The sequence below is a fragment of the Lolium rigidum genome, chromosome 7, assembly GCF_022539505.1.
Source record: "Lolium rigidum isolate FL_2022 chromosome 7, APGP_CSIRO_Lrig_0.1, whole genome shotgun sequence".
Lineage (NCBI taxonomy): Eukaryota > Viridiplantae > Streptophyta > Magnoliopsida > Poales > Poaceae > Lolium > Lolium rigidum.
The window spans coordinates 273167051-273189927 of record NC_061514.1 but is presented as its reverse complement, the minus strand read 5'-3'; the positions used below and the strand labels follow the sequence as shown (position 1 = coordinate 273189927).

At 47.4% G+C, this 22877-nt stretch overlaps 1 protein-coding gene across 1 annotated transcript; it reads left to right on the top strand.

Moving 5' to 3' along the window:
- The first annotated feature begins 211 nt into the window (after window positions 1-211).
- Window positions 212-22435, top strand: LOC124669891 (disease resistance protein RGA4-like). The gene is made up of 3 exons (XM_047206425.1): window positions 212-724; window positions 20490-22298; window positions 22386-22435. Exons 1-2 carry the CDS (start codon window positions 218-220, stop codon window positions 22284-22286), a joined length of 2304 nt encoding a protein of 767 aa, XP_047062381.1. The 5' UTR covers window positions 212-217; the 3' UTR covers window positions 22287-22298; window positions 22386-22435.
- The last annotated feature ends 442 nt before the right edge of the window (window positions 22436-22877 follow it).

The following is a 22877-nucleotide window of genomic DNA, read 5'->3' as shown; positions in this document are numbered from 1 at the left end:
TGGCAACTCACAAATGATTTAAATTCAGAGTCATGTAGATGAAACATGTTTCAGCAATTCGTAAGTTGTATCGTTCGGGGGATAGCTGACATCGGGAAATCAGCTCTGTTTGGGGATAGCTGGCGTTTGTATCTAGACTTTATGCAAGATTAATTAATACCTCTCCCACATGCAGGGTTCTCAATACTACCTCAATAAGGAAGAGCTTGATGACTGGATGACAAATCATCCCCTTGTTGGACGCGAGCGAGAAATGAATGCACTTCGCAGCTATAAAGCTGGGGCACGTTTCAGCAACTCCCAAGTTATATCCGTTTGGGGGATAGCTGGCATTGGGAAATCAGCTCTTGTTAGAACCGTATACTATGACAGCATGCTTAACAGCAATCAATTTAACAAGTACAGATGGGTGGACGTATCGCATCCACTCAATTTATGGGATTTCTCACGAAGCTTAATTCAGCATCATTCAGAAAGTGATCCCATTGAAGCGTGTCGTGAGCTTCTGAGCCAATACCAATGTCTCATTGTCATTGATGATCTCCAGTCTAGAGAAGAATGGGACTTAATACAGGCTACTTTTTTACCTAGACATTCTGCAAGTGTTATCATTGTCATTACAACTAAAGCCGGTGTCGCCGCATATTGCAATAACAGCGAAAAGCAAGTCTTCAATGTCAAAGGACTAGAAGATGCTGCGGCCATGGATCTCTTAAGAAAAGAGGTATATTTTCTTGCAAGCTATATTATCAAACTTATTTTTTTTAGAGATATACACTATCTAGTTACTCTTATTGCATGCATGTTCTTGCAAACTTAACACTTCATGCATATTTTCCTTTGTCGCCCCTTAAATAGGTTTTCCGAATGAAAAAAATTCTTCAGGGGGGTTGGTACTTTTTTCCAGCGGTTACGAGAAAACCAAACCATTTACTGACCGGAATTTTTCAAACAAGATTTCCAAACTATATTACTAAGGCTTTCAACGTTTTTTGTAAACTAACCGATGCTATTGTAGTGGTACCTCCTCAGTGCAATGTCCTCTATTTCTAAGGTCTGAAATTCGACCCCTTGTCTCTGGGCATTGTTTTTATTATTTTTAATTTACCATCACAAAAATAAAATAAAAAATCGACGTAGTAAGGCTTTCAACTCTTCTTGTACACAAACCGATGCTATTGCAATGGTACATCTTGAGTGCAGTGTCCTCTATTTGTAAGGTCTAAAATTCGACCCCTTGTCTCTGTGCCATCATTTTGTTCATTATACTTAATTTAACATCTCAAAAATCAAACAAAAATGTTTTAACATAGGAATCAAACCGTGGACCTAGAGCATGCAGGCTCACATCACTACAACTGTACCAAGTATCTCCAATGTGCACGTAAAAAAGGAAGCACCCTATTTTTCTACATATCAGTGTTTAAATTGAAAATTCAAAATTCTCAAATAATTCCTGCAATTTTTCCTCGGTAATGGGGCTTTACACAGGGGGTCAGGAAACCCAGTTACCGCGCGGTAACCAAATATACCTAAGAGCATCTCCAACAGGCGCGCTATATCGCGGCGCGCTAAAACCAAGAATCCGCGCGCGGTAAACAGATATGGCGCGCTGTGCCGTTTTTTCCTCCGCCGGGCGCGGCAAAATACAGCGCGTGCGCGCGCAGGAAAAATGGTCCTCCGCCGGGCGCTGCAAAATACAGCGCGCGCGGCGCGGAAAACAGATTTCTAGTCTATTTTGCATTCACAATTCATGAAAGAAATGACACAATTCATGAAATAAATGACACAAAGTGCAACAACATCACATAGTTCAACAAGGACACACAAAATGACGTAGTTCAACAATGACACACGACATATGGTTCAAATGGACAAAGTGAAACAATGCATATCACAAATGCATATCACACTTCCGCATTTTCCAAGTCAACACCTTCTTCTTCGTCCTCGTCATCTTGGGTTGAAGGAGGAATAGTAGCATTCATGGAAGACACGAAGCCTCCCGGTGGTGCTCCCATACTCCCGTACACACCACTCACGGAGCCTCCCATGGTCCCTCCAAACACTCCTCCATAGCTTGATCCTCCCATGCCGGCCATGCCTCCATAGCCTCCCATGCCGGCCATACCTCCCATGGAGGGCATGGGCATGCTTCCCATGCCGGCCATGCCTCCCATGGAGGGCATGGGCATGCTTCCCATGCCGCCCATGCCTCCCATGGTGGGCATGGGCATGCTTCCCATGCCGCCCATGCCTCCCATGCCTCCTCCAAACATGCCTCCTCCAAACATGCCGGTGGTGGAAGTGTTCATGTTGGCTAGCAACAATCTCTTTTGGCCAACACTTCATCGCGAAGAAGGTTGACGTACTCCTTTTGCCTCTCATCCATATGGGAAGTATCCATCAAGAAAAGCTTCCTCTCCTCCTCCGCTAGGCGTGCATGCTCCTCGGTGGCTTGCCTCTTCTCCTCCAAAGCCAACTTCCTCTCCTCGTTGGCGGCAATCCTCTCCTCCAAAGCGGCTCTCCTAGCTTCAATAGCATCCATAGCCTCTTTCTCCAAGTTTCGTTGCATCTTTCTATCTTCATTTGCTTGCAACCTTGCATTTGCAATCCTCTCCATAGCCATGGCAATGTCATCATCTCCGGCCTTCCTTCCCTTCATTTCCTTGGCGGTCTTCCTACGGGCACATTCCTCCGCCCATTGTTGATGGAGTGAGGAGTGGAGCTTCTCTTCTTCCCTTCATCACTTGAATCATCATCGATGATTGTTGCATCACCGGTAGCATTGGCCGCCATAGTTGCCGCATCCAACTTGCCGCGCGTCTTCCACTTCTCTTCATTCCCTAGCACTTCATAGCAATGATGCAAGGTGAATGGCTTGCCAAGAATCTTGTTGCCTTTCTTGTTCTTCTTTCCCACATCCCTAAACAATCCTTGAGCCATGGAGTTCTACACATATGCGCAAAAGAAAATAGATGAGCCATATGAAGTACAACCGTATTCTTCTCATATGAGCCATATGGTGAACATAGTAGAGTCACTTACCCTATCATTCTCATTAGTGCCACTCGGATTGAGAACATCGATGTTGGCTTGCACGCCCGCCCATTTTTGGCAATCGGTGTTGATACCGGACCAACGGGACCGAAGTGAGCGCATGGTTCGCTCGATCCCACTTGTGTTTGTATTGAAGTACTCCGTCATCCTCATCCAATATGTTTCTCTTGTTTGATCGGTACCGGTTGTTGGATCCATTCCAATTGTCAACCACGTCTTGCAAAGCAACTTGTCCTCCGCTATGGTGTAGTTGGCGGCCCGGCCGGGAGGGCGAGGTTCAATCAACCCTTCTCCTTCCTCATCTACATCCTCATATTCCTCCTCCCCATAGGCGGCTTCATCGTCATGCAAGAACGAGGATCCAACATTCATTGTCTCCATGAATGCCGCATCATCCACTCTACATTGCAATGAAATTCATTACCATCGGCTAGGTATGCATCTAAACCACAATTCGACAAAAAAGAAGTGTTTTTTACCTCTCGGGCATTTCACCATCCACCATATGTGCGCCCGCGCGGTTGTCGGACGGAGGCGTCGGGCCGGGCCGGCGGAGGAGGAGGAGGAGAAGGCGCCCGGTTCGGCGCCGGAGGAGGAGGCCGTCGGCGGGGACGGGCGCCTTCGCTTTCTTCGGTGGCGCGACGGCGGCGGGGCCGACGTGAGGCCGTTTCGTTGACGGCGCCTTCCCCTCCTCGGCGCGGGCCGCGCGTTGCCGGTGCCCTGCGCGGCCATCCGCGCCGCGGCAGCGCCTGCGTGTAGTGCCCCGCGCGGCGGGACGAACGACGCCGCGCGCGCCGGCTCGTTGGGTTCCCGGCGTCGGCGCCGCCGCTAGGGGTTTGGCGCCGGCGCGGCGGAAGTGGCGGCGGCGGCGGAGGGTGTGACGAGTAGGGAGGGGTCGGCGGGTTGCCGGAGGGGTCGTCCATCGTCGGGATCGCCGGCGGCGCGCGGAGACGACGGATTGGGCTCGGGGCGGCGACGCGGGGGAGGAAGTTTCGGCGCGGGGGATTTTTCGCGGTTGGACGAGCGATGCCGCGCGCCGTAGCCGACGCGCCGGATATGCCGCTCCGGATTGTGCAAAACGCCGCGCGCCCTAAAAATTTTACAGCACCGCGCCGTTTACCGCGCCTGCTGGAGCGCCTGATTCTGTCCCGCGCGCGCTATATCGGACGTTTTTATGCCGCGCGGCCTATATAGCGCGCCTGTTGGAGATGCTCTAATTCAGTATAACTGGGAAGCCACGCACGCACCCACGCACGCACATTTGAAGAGCAAATCCAAAACGAAAAAAAAAAAATGTACAGACGCAGATTGGAAAAAGTTAGCAGTGCAGATCCTCCCTGCATCGGCCACCTCGTGCCCCCAGAGCAGCGACCACTTCACCAACGAGATAGCCACCGCTCGAATCGCTGCGAGCAAGAAAATGCCGGCGCTACAGCTGATGAAGCAGCAGCCAAAACTCAACATCGACGCCCGGCTCCCTCATCGCGCCCTGAAGCCCAAGGCCTACCTGTGCCAGCACAATACTCCACTGCTGCGCAGATTCTAAGGCCTCCCCGCCGGAAACATCCTCCTCTGTCGCCCGGAGCCTACGGCCTCCATGCGCCGGCACCATCCTCCGCCGACGCCCGGAGCCCAAGGCCTCCACGTGCTGGCCCCATCTTCCTCCGCCGCCGGGAGCTAGCAACGAGCTTGTCGTCTTCCGCTCACCGCTCGGGATCCCACGCGAGCCCAGGAGGTGAAGGGAGGACGGATCAGCGCCAGGCACACTCTGTCCTGCTCACCTTTTTCGCGCGGAGGTTGCCCGATCTGCCTTGACGTCGTGGAACCCGGCCGCGGGGGAAGGAGGCAAAGCTGCGATGCGACCTGCCGCGGTGCCGCCAGGGAGGAAGCAGACGGGGATGGGGCCGCGCTGCGGCCTTATTTACTTCTAGAGTATTTATGGGGATGGGAGGGGATTATTTCGTATCCCGGAACATCCCACTAGTCCGTTTACTTCTCCGGTTTTGAACGCCATAATCCCGAGATATCCCCTCCCATCCCCTCCCATCCCCACATTTTTTGCCTAAATCAAATACTCTTCATCATACTAGTGTATTTTTGGGAGGGGTATTTGAGGGGATTGGGTGAACACCAAATCCCCTCACATCCCCATACCCATTGGGAAGAAAAATACAAGAGAAGTAAACAAGGCCTGCACGGTGACCGGTCGGTGACGGGAGATTGGGGCGGACTAGATCGCGGGGCCGACCATGACGGTGGAATTCCAGGTGGGGGCTGACGGCGGCCGGCGGCCGGCGGCAAGGGGCGCTCGCCCAATGCTGGGCCAGGGCCAACGGTGGAGGTTGTGGTTGGGGAGGGAAAGAGGAGAGTGGTGGTGGGGATCGTGTTGCCATTTTTTCTTACTCCCTCCGGTCCGAAAAAAATGTCGGACAGATCATTTTGCAAAAAGAACCTCACGTTTGTTTTTCCGTCAACCTGCACTCCCGCTTCTCCTATCGTCTCAACCCCCATCCGCTTTGTTCTGCTCGCTCTCTCTCTCTTCTCCCCTCATCATTCCGTCGGCTCGGCGAGGTCCACTCGGAAAAAGACTGACCCTTCGGTCCAAGCCGGCGAAGAATCACCGGATCCAGCGTCGGTGACGCTGGATGCGGTTGCTGCGAGACCAGACACGCCAGATCCGCCGGCCAGAGGCGGTCTGGAGTGGATCGATCTGGCCAGAATACGAAGGTGAGCGAGCATGGAGACGAACTAGAGTGGAGATAAGCTGGAATTGATCCGGCCAGACCGTCCAGGAGAGCGAGTGCGGAGAGTAGCTGGAGCAGATTGATCTTGCCAGATGCGGAGACGAGTGGCCATGAATACAGAGGAAGCTGATGCTTAATTAGATCGTGAGAGATTGTTTTTTTTAGATTTTTGAAGGGCTTAATCATAAAATGTACTCGTACTACCGGTTGGACACTTTTTCCGGATCGGAGGGAGTATTTTATTAGAGGGAGCGTGGGTTCAGGTGGAGAGGAAAAATGTTCTGCTAACGACGTCAAGTTGGATGAAGGGTGGAAACTTTCTATTGGGCAGATCCAATGGTCGGATGGCTACGCGTAGCTATGCCCCATGGTAGGTGGCTATTTCCCATATATATATATATATATATATATATATATATATATATATATATATATATATATATATATATATATATATATATATATATATATATATATACTTCCTACTCCTGGGTGTAACTACACCCACGTCTCATATATACCATACGGAAGTATATAACATACTTTATTGGTTTGAGTATATTCGTACACTATATCTAAGATACTGAAAGAGAGAATTGAGCTTAACATACTCTCCCCCCAGTCGGACTGCACAGTCATGATTTTTCGATCAAGTTTCCTTTCAACAAGTTTATGAAAATTGACAAAGGCATCAAACGCATCAGACTTCTTTTTGAGTAAATAGATCCAGGTGAATTTACTATAATCATCAATAAAACTTATATAATAGTTATGGCGACCAACAGAAGTAGGTGCAGGACCCCATACATCAGTAAACACTAATTGTAAAGGTGCTGAAGATACACAGGTGGAAATAGGGTAAGGTAATTGATGACTTTTAGCTTGCTGACAAGAATCATAAATAGACTCTAAGGAAGACTAACTACTACAAGGAAGATTATTTTTGCTAACAACTTGTTTAACAATAACTAGAGATGGATGACCTAGACGACTATGCCACTTGTCTTGTGAGGGCTTGACGACGATGAAGGCATGCTTGGAATCTTGGGGAGACACCAAAGATGAGATGAAGGGATACGATCCGCCAACACATCCGCCTCTCGAAGAACCGCTTGTGTGACTCGATCCTTGATCAAAAAGAAAAACGGATGAAATTCTATATAGACACCATTATCGAGAGTGAAACGATGTACGGAGAGCAAATTTTTAGAGGCGGAGGGAACATGAAGAATGTTGCGAATATGGAAATTTCGAGCAGGATGATGAACAATAGAATGACCAACATGGGAAATTTTCATACCTTGCCCGTTTGCAGGGTTGACCTTGTCAGAGCCTTGATAGTTGTCTCGAACGGTTAAAGTGTTGAGCTCGCTTGTGATGTGATGAGTTGCACCGGTGTCGGAGTACCAGCTTGTGTTAATGCCATATGCATGAGCTCCTTTGCCTTCAAACGAGTCATCATCGGCTTCGATCCAGCGGTACTAGCAATCCTTGGCGGGGTGACCATCACGTCCACGGATTTGGCATGTCACATCTACCCATGGCGTGGTACGACGGCGACCACGGCCACGGCCACGGCCTCCCCTTGGGAACGACCATTGCCACGCCCGGCCTGCCGGGAACGATCATCGGGATAGTTGTTGTAGGCGCGTCTCGTCATCACGACGCTCGGGACGACGATCACCGCGGTCACCGCGGTTGCGGCTAGTCCGTTGTTGCCCGTCATCGCCGCTGTTGGCGAGATGCGACGTTGGCGCTGGTCTCGAAGGTCATCTCCGTTGGACCGGTGAGCATGGCTTGACGCTCATCGTAGGCTTGGAGCTGGGCATAGAGCTGTGGCAGGGAGATCGGAGTCGTGAAAACGCCGAGAGCGGCAACCAGGGAATTGTAACTAGATCCAACGCCGGCGAGGATGAAAGAGACATGCTCGCGTGTGGGCACCGGACAGCCTGCAGAAGCAAGCTCATCAACGATCACCTACATCTTGGTGAGGAACGTCGCAGTAGAATCATTGTTCTTCTTCGTATTCGCCAGGGCGATCCTCAGATTCGTGATCTTGGACTCGCTTTGAGAGGCGAACATCTCCTCGATGGCCTGCCAGACTCCGGCGGCGTGCTCGATCCTCTGAACATATGGAAGAACTTCAGAGGAGAGGGATTGGAGGAGGTACCCGAGGACAATCTGGTCGCGGGCGATCCAGTCGTCATAGGCGGGTTGGGGACTTTTTCCGCCGGCTTGTCGGCGGCCGTGTCAGCTGGTTTTGACTCAATTGTTTCGGGCGGCTCGGCATCGGTTCCGTTGAGCAGACCGACGAGGCGAGCGCCACGGATTGGCGGAAGAACTTGTGCATGCCATCCTGGATAGTTGTTGCGGGTGAGTTTGTCGGAGGGTGGGGCGCCCAGATGGTACTGAGGAAGAGCGGAGGAGGACGCCATGGCAGCGATGAAGGAGCGGGCGACGGGGACAAATCGATCTTCGGCTTCGATCAGAGATCAGTGGAGGCGGCGAAGAAGCCGGCCTGATACCATGTAAAACGTAGAACAGGTAGATTGAATAGGTCTACTCGGTTGAATCACCGAGCCACAAGTATCTCATTATATATAGAAGGTTTACAGGGTGTTTGTATTGAGTACGGTTCATAATATGAACCGAGTCTAACTCTATCTCTAATACCTTCTGAGCTCATCGATGGCGGTTGGTAGTGGAGAGGAAGCAGGGTGATTGAGATCGGAGACTACTACCACTAGTAGAAACAAGGGCTTTTATCCTGTCCTCCAAAGAGCTTTTGCACCGGATTTGGCACGAACCGATGCTAAAGGGGTCATTAGCACTGGTTCGTGCGGTCTGGACATCCAGGGGGCATTAGCACCGGTTCGTGCGGGACCTTTAGCACCGGTTCGTAACACAAACCGGTGCTAAAGGGTTGGCGTCAGCCGCGAATCCTTTTTCTGCTCCCCACGCACCTCCACCCCAACCCCCCCCCCCCCCCGTGGACTGTAAAATAGAAAAGAAAATGATAGAAAATTTTAAAAATAAAATCTTTTGAGATTCCTGTACGTTACACAACTTACTATTAGGGAAAAGTAACAAATTTCAATTTCAATTTTTTTTTTCAAAAAAAGTTTGAAGAATGGTAAAACCGCATTTTTAGTTGTATACGACGTCGAAAAAAACGTATAATATATCAAAATCATCGTGGGAAAAAGTTACATTCGAATTCACCGGGGTTTACCCGGTTAGCCAATTTTTAGATTCTCAAAATTCCAAATTAAAATATGAAAGCAGGAAGATTTTAGTTTTTTCTAGAAATTTTGGATTTTATATATTTTTTTAGTTTTCAAAATTAAAATTAATAATTGCATCCTGCATAAAGATTACACTCTGCAAATTATAAGTTTTTCAAATTTTCAGGTTTTAGGTTTGGCAAAAGAATTTAAAAAATTGAAAATAATTAAAAATAATACAAATTATAAAGTTAATGTTTATTTATTTATTCAAGATTATTATTATATCATTACTTTTGTTTATTAAAAGAATTATTTGAAATTCGAACAATAAAGAAATATGACATCGACCGATATGTTAATAGGATTGATATGATACTACTATCACATACATGCGCGCGAAGCACTTCGATACGGGATGGAAAGGAACTTGAAAGTTAAGCGTGCTAGTGCTAGAGTAGTGGGAGGATGGGTGATCGAGCGGGAAGTCTAAGCACGAGTAAGTAATTAGACTAGAGATAAGGGTAGTTAGAGACTAAACTTGTGAAATAACTAAAATAATAGAAATTCTGAAAAAAAGGAAAAAAGAGGGAGTGAAAAATAATTCGAAAACAATTTTTCGGTAGAGGGGTTCTACCGCGGCAGTGTTTTGGGACATTTTCCTGCCGCGGCAAACCCTTTAGCACCGGTTCGTAACCGGTGCTGAAGGTCCTCTCGCTCGGGCGCCCGACAGCCGCCACGTGGTGTCCCTTTAGCACCGGTTCGCAACTGAACCGGTGCAAAAGAGGGGCCTTTTGCACCGGATGCTTTGCACCGGTTGGGCATCCGGTGCATATGGCTCTTACCAACCGGTGCAAAAGCACCATTTTCCACTAGTGTACAGAAGATTTATCTGGCGGAGCGAGCTTAGAGACGCTGTAGCACGGCGTCTGGTCGATGGGCATGGGCGGCTCTGTTTCCCATGGCTAGATGGTGGTCTACGCTCAGTGCCATGCGGTTCGACTACAATGGGCGACTGTTCTGGGTATGCTGTCTTAAGCGATTGCCTCGCATCTGGCCCGCGAGGGAGCCGCAGTTCAGAGCCGTTGCATCCAGATCGATTCAAGGATACCCTCGGTAATAAGCAGTGAAACCAGGTCTGATCGCTTGAACAATAACGAGAACATGGACGACATATATTTTTTCCAATCACCATTGTCTCATTGTTGGATAATTAGGCACAATTTCCATGATTAATTCCAGAATATTAAGCATGACGACAGTAACTACTAACATGTGAAACTCGAACATACTAGATGTAGTGATCAACATGAACAGTAGCATAGAAAATAGTACAACATCCATCGCTAAACAGATCGAGATATGTCGCACGTACCGATCTGGTGGAGGTGGCGGTGGAGGTGTAGCAGACGATGTCGCAGCAGTAACGTTGTTGATGACAACGTTGTTGACGACGGGGACAACGGGTCGAAGTAGATGGCGTTGTAGACGACGGTAGGCAGCACCGCCCGACTTGGACGGAAGACGACCCGTGATGAAGAGCTTGAGCAGTCGCGCAGAGCGCTTCCCAAAAACCTAATTCGCCCTCTCCCGTACAGGATCGCAAGGACGAGCGGTTCCGGAGACCTGCTCTCCCGTTCGCCGATGCACGTCGGCGCGCGGGATGGAGTAGGCTACGATGGCGGCGCAAGCGAGAGAGGTGGAAAACCCTAACTCGTGTATTAGATTTTATTTCGCGGTAGCCGGGCAAGAGATTATATAGGCTCGGGAAACCCTAGGCAACGTGGGCCACGCCCACGTCGCACGAACGTTTCGAGTCGGTTACGGATAGCCCACGATCCGGGAGCGACCCGAACCGACTAACTGTGACGCGTCCGTCTAGGACTCTGTTCGTTTTCCTGAGCTGCAAAAAGTAAGGAAAGTCTCGGCTCGAGGCTCAATCCACTCACCACGAGCGCGGCGCGTCGTGACGTGTCGTGTCGAGTCGAGCGAGCGAGGAGGAGGAGGAGCGCGCGTGTAGCACTCCTATTCTCACTCACTTACTAGTGGTGGAACAACCCACCTTATAAGGTGGTCTAACTTCCTCCCAACTTTCCATGTGGGACTAAACTTCCCACCTCTTGCCACTCCCTAGTGAGCTGCCACCAACTTGGGCTCAAACTCACAAGGTCGCCACTATGTGGGCTTTGAGATTTATAGGAAAAACTGAAATCTAATTTGGGCCACTAAAAATGGGCCCAATATTTCAACAATCCCCACCGGATCTCAAATCCCCATTTAGAGATTTACCAATACTCGCTGCTTGTTTATATACCGGTGTTTCAGTGGAGACTCGTTAAGTTGAACTTCCGCCTAGAACCTTAAGCTACATCCATTCACACTTGAACAATGGACTAAGCCTTGAATTGCAAGTTTTGCGTGAACGGGGTTTCACTCAAAGTCATGACCGAGTACATGGCCGCCGGTAGCCTACCCCGCGGGTGAAGCATATGCGTCATACTTCGTGGTCTCTTCATGAGTTTACTAGAGATCACCCAAATCTCATAGATTGCGACGTTTAACAATCGGACTCATATAGGTGTGTTATTTCAAGAATGCTCTGTAGGACAGACATCTTTGCTAAAATAGCCAACATAAACACATTAAAGCTTGTTGCCAACCCGCCTTACAACGAATCGAGAGTTGTGCATCTTCACATAGAGAGGGTTACATAATACTCTCCTCAATTAAACCACTAGTTTGTTCTTCCCGAGTCCTAATTCACGGGATCTCCGATCACAAAGGTTGGGTTACCACTATGGCGTAACATCAACGGGTCTCAAACCCATCTCCCTCGATGCACTTTCTATCACATTACGTGATAGTCCCTTTGTAAAGGGATCGCATGTGTTTTTGTCCGTTTGAATATATGTAACAGCTTATTACTCCGGAGTTTCGCAATTTCTCTGACGGACTTCAAACGTCTCTTGACGTGTCTTGATGACTTCGCGTTATCCTTAGAATTGTTCACTTTGACAATTACGGCTTGATTGTCACAATTCAAAAGGATTGCCGGAACGAGTTTTTCAACCACGAGCAAGTCCATCAAGAGCTCACGCAACCATTCCGATTCAACGGTGGTTGTGTCTAAAGCGATAAGTTCTGCTTCCATAGTTGACCTCGTCAATATGGTTTGCTTGCAAGATCTCCATGATACTCGCGCCACCTCCAAAGGTAAATACATACCCACTTGTGGCGTACGGATCGGCTACATCCGAGATCCAATTCGAATCACTATATCCTTCAAGCACGACTGGGTGCCCCGAATAGTGAATCCCATAACTCATTGTACCACATAGGTAGCGCATGACCCTATCAAGTGCATGCCAATGATCGGTACCGGGTTTGACATGAACCTACTCAACTTGCTAACAAGCAAAAGAGATGTCGGGTCTAGTCGCGCTCGCTAAGTACATGAGTGAGCCAACGATCCGAGAATATCTCAATTGATCTATGGCAATCCTCCGGTTCTTGCGTAGTGTCACGCTCGGGATCATAAGGTGTTGAAGAAGGCTTGCTATCAATATAGCCGAACCGGCTCAAGATCTTCTCAACATAATGGGATTGCGTTAAAGTAATCCCACTCTCGTTCTTAATCGGCTTGATGTTCGGAATCACATCGGCTTCTCCCGCATCTTTCATATCAAAGCTCTTTGACAAGAAAGACTTGACCTCGTGTATTACTTTCATGTTTGTACCAAAGATCGAATATCATCCACATACAAACATAGTATAACACCTTCGCCCCCACCATGGCGATAGTAAACGCACTTATCGGCCTCATTGACAACAAAGCCTACGAAGTCAAAGTTCCGTCAAACTTCTCATGCCATTGCTTAGGTGCTTGTTTCGGTGCCATATAAAGATTTCAAGCAACTTGCACACCTTTCTCTCCGCACCTTTTACTACAAACCCATCGAAGCTGATCCATATAGATTTCCTCTTCCAACTCTCCATTAAGGAAAGTCTGTCTTTACGTCCATTTGATGAACGATAAGACCATAGGAGGCAGCCATGGATAGTAGTACTCGAATGGTGGTAAGTCTAGCGACAGGTGAATAGGTGTCGAAGTAATCTTCGCCTTCTCTCGTGTGTAGCCTTTCGCTACAAGCCGCGCCTTGTACTTTTCAATAGTACCATCGAGTCTTAGCTTCTTCTTGAACACCCATTTGCGGCCTACGAGGCTTGCATCCGTGGGGTCGTTCGACAACTCCCAAGTTCCATTAGAAAGAATCGAGTCCATCTCATTATGGACGAGCTTCTTTCCAGTCATCCGCATCTGGAGATGCATATGCCTTTGCAATGGACGTGGGAGTATCATCCACAAGGTACACAATGAAATCATCACCAAAGGATTTTTCAATCCTCCGTCTCTTGCTCCGTTTAGGAGCTTCATTGTCATCCTTCTCAATAACAATCTCATGTGATTGTTCAAAATACTCATTAGATGTACTAGATTCGAGGGACTATCTCGAGTAGAAATTCTAGCAATGCTATGCATATCTTTCATAGGAAACATATTCTCAAAGAATGTTGCATCACGAGATTCCATAATAGTATCAACATGCATATCGAGTACTTCGATTGAACTACTAAAAATCTATAGCCTACACTCGCGGAGCATAACCTAGAAAGATACAATCCACTGTCTTTGGTCCGAGTTTGCGCTTCTTAGTAATTGGAATATTGACTTTCGCCAAACATCCCCATGTGCGCAAATACGAAAGTGATGGTTTTCTCCCAGTCCACTCCTCGTAAGGGGTTTTATCTTTATTCTTGTTAGGAACTCTATTCGAGACATGACATGTAGTCGACAAAGCCTCCCCCACCATGCCTTTGATAAACCAGCAGTGGCTAACATGGAATTCACCAAGTCGGTCGGCGTGCGGTTTTTCCTCTCGGCAACCCCGTTTGATTGGGGTGAATAGGGATGCGTCCTCTCATGAATAATGCCATGTTCCTCACAGAATTCATCAAAGACTTTAGGAAAATATTCGCCACCACGATCCGACCTAAGACGCTTGATCTTTCTCTCTAGTTGATTTTCAACTTCGGCTTTATAAATTTTAAAGTAGTCTAAAGCTTCATCTTTAGTACGCAACAAATAAACATAGCAGAATCTAGTCGCATCATCAATCAATGTCATGAAATATCTCTTTCCACCTTTTGTCAACACACCATTCATCTCGCATAGATCAGAATGTATGAGTTCTAGAGGTGCCAAGTTTCTCTCCTCGGCCGCCTTGTGAGGCTTCCGAGGTTGCTTTGATTGCACACAACTATGGCACTTAGAACCTTTGGCAATGGTGAAATTCGGAATTAAACTTAAACTCGGATAGCCGAGACATTAAACCAAAATTAATGTGACATAAACGAGAATGCCAAACACTGGTATCATCACTAATATTGCCACAAATATGGTTCACGGACTTATTATCGAAATCGAAAGCGAAAAGCGGAACAAGCCTCCGCACTCATAGCCTTTACCAATAAATTGTCCAAACTTGGAAACAACTACTTTATTCGACTCTAAAACAACCTTAAACCCATCTCCGCATAGAAGGGAGCCGCTAACGAGATTCTTGTTCATAGTAGGGACATGCTGCACGTTCCTCGACCGCACGATCTTCCCGAAGTGAACTTCGGATCTACCGTGCCAACACCACGAACGTAAGCATGTGACCCATTCCCCATCAAGACGGAAGAATCCCGGCGACTCGGTAAGAAGTGAACATGGATATGTCGACACACACATGAACATTAGCACCTGTATCAATCCACCAACATGGAGATTGAAATACCGAAAGAACGAGTAAAGAGATTACCGTACCCATCAGCATTGCTAGCGGTCACCGTGTTGACTTGCCTCCCCTTTTTCTTGCGGTCCGCCCTCTGCGGGACGGTCCTTAGAAAAGTGGCCAGCCTCTCCACGAGTAAAGCAGCTCGGATCCGCTTTGTTTATCATCTTCTTCTTCTTGAAGGTTGTAGTCTTCATAGGCTTATTGAAGGAGGGCTTGTTATTCCCTTTGTTCTTGCTCTGTAGGGTTTCTTACGCACCATGTTGGCGCTAGACCGACCCTCTCCTTTCTCGGTATTATCCTTAGCCCGAGCTTTCTCCTCAACATCAAGAGACGCTATCGGATTTTCAACCGATATCTCCTGTCTCTTGTGTTTGAGAGTTGTGGCAAAGTTCCTCCATGAAGGGGGCAACTTAGCGATGATGCATCCAGCCACAAATTTGTCAGGTAAGACACACTTAAGGAGTTCAAGCTCTTTCGCAATGCACCTGTATCTCATGAGCTTGTTCGACTACTGAACGGTTGTTGACCATCCCGATGTCATGGAAGCTCTCCATGATGTACGAGTTCATCGCTCGCATCGGTTGCACCGAACTTAGCATTCGGTGCATCCCGGAGCTCTTTACCATCCGTTATGTGCATGTACACATCACACGGACGATCGGCAAGAATACTTAGAACGCATCCGACGAAGAGATTATTGTTTTCCTTGAACTTGTTCGATCTTGGTCGGATATAGTTCCTTCGGGTAAACCATCGGTAACTTCGAACACTTTCGGATGAGTGAGCCGAGCATGGCCTTATACTGCCATCTCTTAAAGTGCACACCGGTAAACTTATCCGGCCTCGGTGCATCGACAAAACCAGCCATTGTTAACTCGGAAATTGCCGACAATTAGGTTTTTGGATTGTTGGATAATTAGGCACAATTTCCATGATTAATTCCAGAATATTAAGCATGACGACGAGTAACTACTAACATGTGAAACTCGAACATACTAGATGTAGTGATCAACATGAACAGGTAGCATAGAAAATAGTACAACATCCATCGCTAAACGGATCGAGATATGTCGCACGTACCGATCCGGTGGAGGTGGCGGTGGAGGTGTAGCGGACGATGTCGCGGCGATAACGTTGTTGATGACAACGTTGTTGACGACGGGGACAACGGGTCGAAGTAGATGGCGTTGTAGACGACGGTAGGCAGCACCGCCCGACTTGGACGGAAGACGACCCGTGATGAAGAGCTTGAGCGGTCGCGCGAGCGCTTCCCAAAAACCTAATTCGCCCTCTCCCGTACAGGATCGCAAGGACGAGCGGTTCCGGAGACCTGCTCTCCCGTTCGCCGATGCACGTCGGCGCGCGGGATGGAGTAGGCTACGATGGCGGCGCAAGCAGAGAGAGGTGGAAAACCCTAACTCGTGTATTAGATTTTATTTCTGCGGTAGCCGGGCAAGAGATTATATAGGCTCGGGAAACCCTAGGCAACGTGGGCCACGCCCACGTCGCACGAACGTTTCGAGTCGGTTACAGATAGCCCACGATCCGGGAGCGACCCGAACCGACTAACTGTGACGCGTCCGTCTAGGACTCTGTTCGTTTTCCTGAGCTGCAAAAAGTAAGGAAAGTCTCGGCTCGAGGCTCAATCCACTCACCACGAGCGCGGCGCGTCGTGACGTGTCGAGTCGAGCGAGCGAGGAGGAGGAGGAGCGCGCGTGTAGCACTCCTATTCTCACTCACTTACTAGTGGTGGAACAACCCACCTTATAAGGTGGTCTAACTTCCTCCCAACTTTCCATGTGGGACTAAACTTCCCACCTCTTGCCACTCCCTAGTGAGCTGCCACCAACTTGGGCTCAAACTCACAAGGCTGCCACTATGTGGGCTTTGAGATTTATAGGAAAAACTGAAATCTAATTTGGGCCACTAAAAATGGGCCCAATATTTCAACATCGGTGAGTAACAGTTCCTTTTTTTTTTTTTTTTTGCGGGGATGAGTAACAGTTCCCTAGCTGTTTAAGAGTTTGATGTCTAAGATTTAGCCTACTATGATATATGTCCTTGATATAAACACCCGACTCAACAAAACCTGTGGTCAGGTAAACGAGCCTTCTTTGCTCTTTTTCTACTTTATAAGTTACAGAGTCGATTGAGTAAAAAGGTTTAGTGACTGAGCTCAACTCATATCCTACTAATGGTTTGGTCCACCAAATAGGTGTGGTATCTGGCCAGAAGTATCTTAGCAGTTTCCTCACATGGCTAAGTAGCCTTTCTGAATTACAAGTAAGGACACTAGCTATGAACTAAATTAGATACAAAATCTGCAATGCAATGATTTACATGACGCCGGCTACAGTGTGCACCATTTCTTTGCATGTAGTTGGAGTATTCGTCATTTTATTTACATGACGCTGGCCATATGGGATTGACTCCGTGTAGCTCCCGCGCTAGGTCTCATTGTTCGGACACATAGGAGAACCCTGCAAGGGCGGCGACTCACCAAGGTCTCGGGTAAGGCCATCACGCAGATTGCAGCTTTACCTACAAGAACTTACTTTGGACGTTTATCTCGTTGCAACGCACGAGCAAAGGCTTCTTGTTCGTCCATTTTTTATTGACCATGTTTTTTTTATCGAAATTATATACCACGCCACCCAAAATGAATGAAACGGTAAGTACGCACGCCCTCCCACGGCCGAGTCCTAACTCCGCGAGTTGCAGTGCGGCAAAATAATATGGTTGTTGACTTTGACATTGAATATTTTCATGACCTACAAAATATCCACCCGTAGCGAAGCACAGGCAAATGTCCTAGTCTTTACCTAATAATAAAGTACGAAGTGTTTCCATGGTTTGGTCCGTTGCAATTTCCATCGTCCGCTCCTTTTTTGGTCCGTCGTCCGTCGCGCAAAGACGCTATGGTAAGTTTTGTTGCAGCGCGAGAAAGAGAGTTCATCATGTATACGTTTCTCCGGGTTCCTCTGATCAGTTTGACCCGAACTCGAATCGAACCAAAACTGTTCCTACTCGATTTCCTTTATATATGGACTTCTACTCCCGATTACCAGAGGAAACCTAGAACAACTCCTATCAATTCTTTACCACCTAATAATAAAGTACGAAGTGTTTCCATGGTTTGGTCCGTTGCAATTTCCGTCGTCCGCTCCTTTTTTGGTCCGTCGTCCGTCGCGCAAAGACGCTATGGTAAGTTTTGTTGCAGCGCGAGAAAGAGAGTTCATCATGTATACGTTTCTCCGGGTTCCTCTGATCAGTTTGGCCCGAACTCGAATCGAACCAAAACTGTTCCTACTCGATTTCCTTTATATATGGACTGTCCCCTCTGCTCCCGATTACCAGAGGAAACCTAGAACAACTCCTATCAATTCGAGCATAATTTATCGTCGGAGATCGTTTGCCACAGAATATCGAGAATTCCATCGTCAACAGAGCTCCTCGGTCCTTCTCTACCCATCCCTGCTCGGAGGAACGAAGCCTGCAATGCCGTCTGGATTAGGCCGGAGCTGCGGCGCCCCTAATCGAGCAACCGTTGTCTAGGGCCGCGCCGGGACCTTACAAGCATTACTTTGATCGCTCTGTGTCAATCCTTACCCGAGTGTATCTTCCCCGAGTTCCAAAGGCCATTGGATCGTAACCGTCGACCACGTCTGAACTGCTGCACACCAGTCTTCCCCGACGACGACATGACCCACTGCCGCCGACGCCTTGATCCTCCTTTGCCGTTCAATCTCGATCAGCGGCTCAGAATAGAAAACAAGCAGGTGTCGGGACCTTATGCATGTTGGGATCGTGCCCATCAGATGAATCTACCGCGACATGGTAGTTGCGGGGGTTGACCCGGACGAGTTCCTCGTCGCGGCCGCGCTGAGTTCGTGCGCCGGTGGCACGGCACTCGAACTGGGCATGTGGTTATGGGTGCACGCCACTCTCGCCACCTCGGCACGGCTCTCGCTGGACTCGTCCCTCTCGGTCTGGCACTCCTTGGTCTCCATGCACGCCAAGAACGGCTGGCTGGGCGATGCCAAGAAGGGGTTGGATGCGATGCGCAGAACGGAAGGAGCAACGAGTACCACTGGAGGCCTTACACCGTGATGGTTCGGTCCGGGTGCAGGCACAGCTATGTCAGCCTCGGGGGTCTGCTCTTCGTGTGCAGGCACACAACCTGGTTGATCCCCGTCGGGCTCACTTCAGGTCCGTGCAGGTCATGGTGGATTCGGCTCTCTATTCTCATGGTGGATTCAGCAGTTGCATAACGAAAAAAAGGAAAAACGTCACTCCAGCTTAAGGCCCTGATTGCGGATGTTCAACAGTCTTAGTTAGCATTGAGATTGATTTTTGATAAAACCACTGGAGACGCCAAGAGTACAGAGAGGAAAAAGGCATGGATGAATGACAGCGGTCTAACCTCATCTACTATCCGCATTGATCTGGATGATTGATTAAAAATACTGCAATAGGAAAAGTCTAAATGAATTTGGAAGATGACCTTCTGGGAGAAGTGGAGGGAGGGTAGTTTCTCCAAGAAGCCCTTGTAGAAGCTGGAAATAAATGGGCCTACGTGTGGGTGTTAGTTGGAGAGATGGGGCTTCGCCGCTTCGACTAGACCATGTATATACCCTGGATTATACTTCGAACTTTACATCTTATTTCTAAACAACAGAGGGCGTCAAAGCGGGAAGAAGGATTACACTCCACGGTGGTCGGTGAGGCTATGAATGAAGGCAACACCTGCATCCATCTCTATTTGAGGCACGGCCCGGCTTCGCCCGAGACCCCGGTGCACCCCGTGACCATGGCCACTCGGAAAACCTTGCTGCAGCCCCGTTGGGTCCGCCGCCAGTTCGCTTCCTCGGCGCCGCTGCACTAACCCGTGTACGAGCTTGGAGCATGAAAATATATGGCCACTTTCGTTTGTGGTGGTACAGAGAAGAAGTGGTTAGCTAGAGCGTTTGAGTTATATTGTATCCCGGTGCAACACACGAGCCCTTCTGCTAGTATATACTTAAAAAGTTATTTTGTAGGTTGAATTTTTTTAATTATGGCAATCTGTCATGGAAGCACACAATCAACAGTTATTATGATGAGTATATTTGCTAGCCTGAAACCTGGAAACTACTCATTTGAAATATACGTCAGATTGTTTTCTATACAATTATTAATACTCAACTATGATATAGCATGTCCTTTCCATTTATAATAAAATAAAAAATATGACTGTTATTTTGTTCACTAAATAAGCAGCTATAAATATCCTATTGAGGAAAAATCTCTCCTTCTATGTGCAAATACTCATAAAAAAATTAGTGTGTATGTTGTGCTACGTTGTATATCTATGAATATTGACAATAGGTAGAAAATTATCTTGAGAAATTAGTAAAATATGAACTATTTTTAAGACCTTCACAAAATTTGTCATTACAATAGATGCAGTAAGGACAATTATAACATAAGTTAGAAACCTATGGACGGATAATTTTATTTACTTTTGCAAACCTAATAACCTATAGGTTTACCATATATATGTGTTTGATCACTCACAATAAAGTCTGCATCCAAAACATCAGTATGTAATTGGCATTAACCTTAAATTATTTGAAATACAGGTACACAGAAAGAATCCATGGACACCTTTAAATGATTACCAAAATGAGGATCTAGAAGAAGTTATTTTGAAGTGTGGAGGTATTCCTGAAGTGATAGTTTGTATAGCAGACCTATTGGCCACAGAGACGGTAACACTGATGGATACTGTAAACTCATTGAATCATAAATTTATGTACCACCTGGAGACCAATACGGATTTTGAAAGCCAGGGTAGCCTATTTGATTGGATGCATTCATACTTCAATAGTTGTTCCATTTCACTCAAGGCATGTATTTTCTACCTATCAATTTTTCCTCGAGATTACCACATTCGGGGGAGGCGACTAGTATGGAGGTGGATTGCAGAAGGTTACACTAGAGAGAGCAGCGAAGAATCAGCGGTGCGGAAAGGGGAGAAGTTCTTCTCCGACCTTCTTAGTATGAGCATAATCCATCAGAAACCAGGGTTAGTCGCCACTGCATGCAATGACACAAGATTGGCTTCGTGCCTGGTCAATGGATTTTTCTACGAGTACATTGTATCACGGAGAAAGGAGGATAACCATGCATTTGTACTCGGGCCCAATGATATTCTCACCACCGAAGACATAGGGCAGCACCTTGTCATATTAAGCAGTTGGGAAAGAGATAGAATTGGGTTTGAGAGCATAGACTTCTCGTGGCTGAGGTCACTAACAGTGTTCGGAAATTGGGACTCATTCTTCATCTCTACAAGTATGATGATGCTTCTGGTGCTGGATTTGGAGGATGCATTGGGTGTTAAGGATGATGATCTTGAGAAGATAGTAAAGGTACTGCGTGGCCTGAAGTTTCTCTCTTTACGAGGATGTAGTGAGATCTTCCATCTGCCAAGTTCACTAGGTGATCTCAGTCAGCTCCAGACATTGGATGTGAGACACACCTCCATTGTCACACTGCCAGAAAGCATCACCAAACTACAGAAGATTCAGTATATCCGTGCCAGCACCAAGATCTCTACATCAACGCCACAGGCCTCATCTAGAAGGTTGCTACAGTTGCGTAGAGGTCCTAGCCTAGTTGGTGTTAAGGTGCCAAGATGGATTGGTAAACTGTCCGCACTGCACACGCTCGGTGTTGTTAATGTTGTTGCTTCAGGAGGGAGGGCCATTGCAGAAGATATCAAGAAGCTGACCCAATTGCGTAAGCTCGGCGTATCTGGCATCAACAAGCATAACTGCAAGAAGTTCTTCTTTGCAATCTCATGTCTTGTGCATTTGGAATCCTTGCTAGTACAGTTCGATGAGGACAGTCAAAGTTGCTTGGATAATATCTCCCTGCCTTGGGAGAAACTACAGAGTCTTACTCTCCATGGGATCCAAAACAAGTTACCACTAGGAAACTATCTTAATAAGCTCAGGAAGTTGGATCTGGAGATGGACAATTTACAGGAAATTGAAATGCAGTACCTTGGCAAACTACCGGAACTAAGTATTCTACGCCTTCAAGTCAAACAGCTCGAGGATGGTAAGCTCCTTTTTCTTAGCAGGATGGAGGGTTTAGAGTTAAGCATATTCATAAAGGTGAAGATCCTCGAGATCACATGCAGGTCCAGTAGGTTACATGTAATCTTTGAATATAAATCAATGAATAATGTTGAGCTGCTCAAGATTGACTGCTCCAATGCGGCATATCAGCTCACCGGCCTGCATAATCTATATGAACTCAAGGAAGTCACGCTTAAGGGTACTGCTGATGAAGCAATCAAGACAAGCCTGCAGTACCAGCTTGCCAACCATCCAAATGAGCCTACTGTGAATCTCTCAGGACTACCATGATCGTGCTGAAGGGTTGGCATTTTGTCGCTTTATTTTCCTTCGTTTTCACCTATCACTAAACGCTGACAGGATTTCTCACTTGGCTATACGTTATGTTAGATAGACGAGACCTCTCCAATGATTCTTCACGTGGATAGTCCGAGTCCGAGCGCGCTTCAGCTGCGATCCAACCCGGGTGGGCTAGCTCAATCCCCTGAGCTGTAGCCACCAAGCCTGCGCTTGGTTCTCAAAATACTATGTACACTATTTGGTGGTTAGTTCGGTTTGAGCTTCATCGTGATAGCCTTTCAAAGGATGCTCAGATTTGTTTCTATATTTGGTCGTCTCTCGTTGCTGTTTTAGTTGTAATTAGTTAGAAGAAAGGGATCCATTTTGCTCATCAGTATGATTCAAATAGGGAAGCTTGCAATAATATGTCTAGTTTATTTTTTCAGCAAATTAAGGGCGCACTATCTGAAGAGAAATACTGTACTGTATTTTTTTTTGGTGTCTCACATTCTTAGAGCAAAAAGGATTTTCAGATTTGCTCCTTGGTTTATATGCTGCAGATTTTCTTTAGATTTTGTTTCCAATGCTGTGATTATCTCAGAA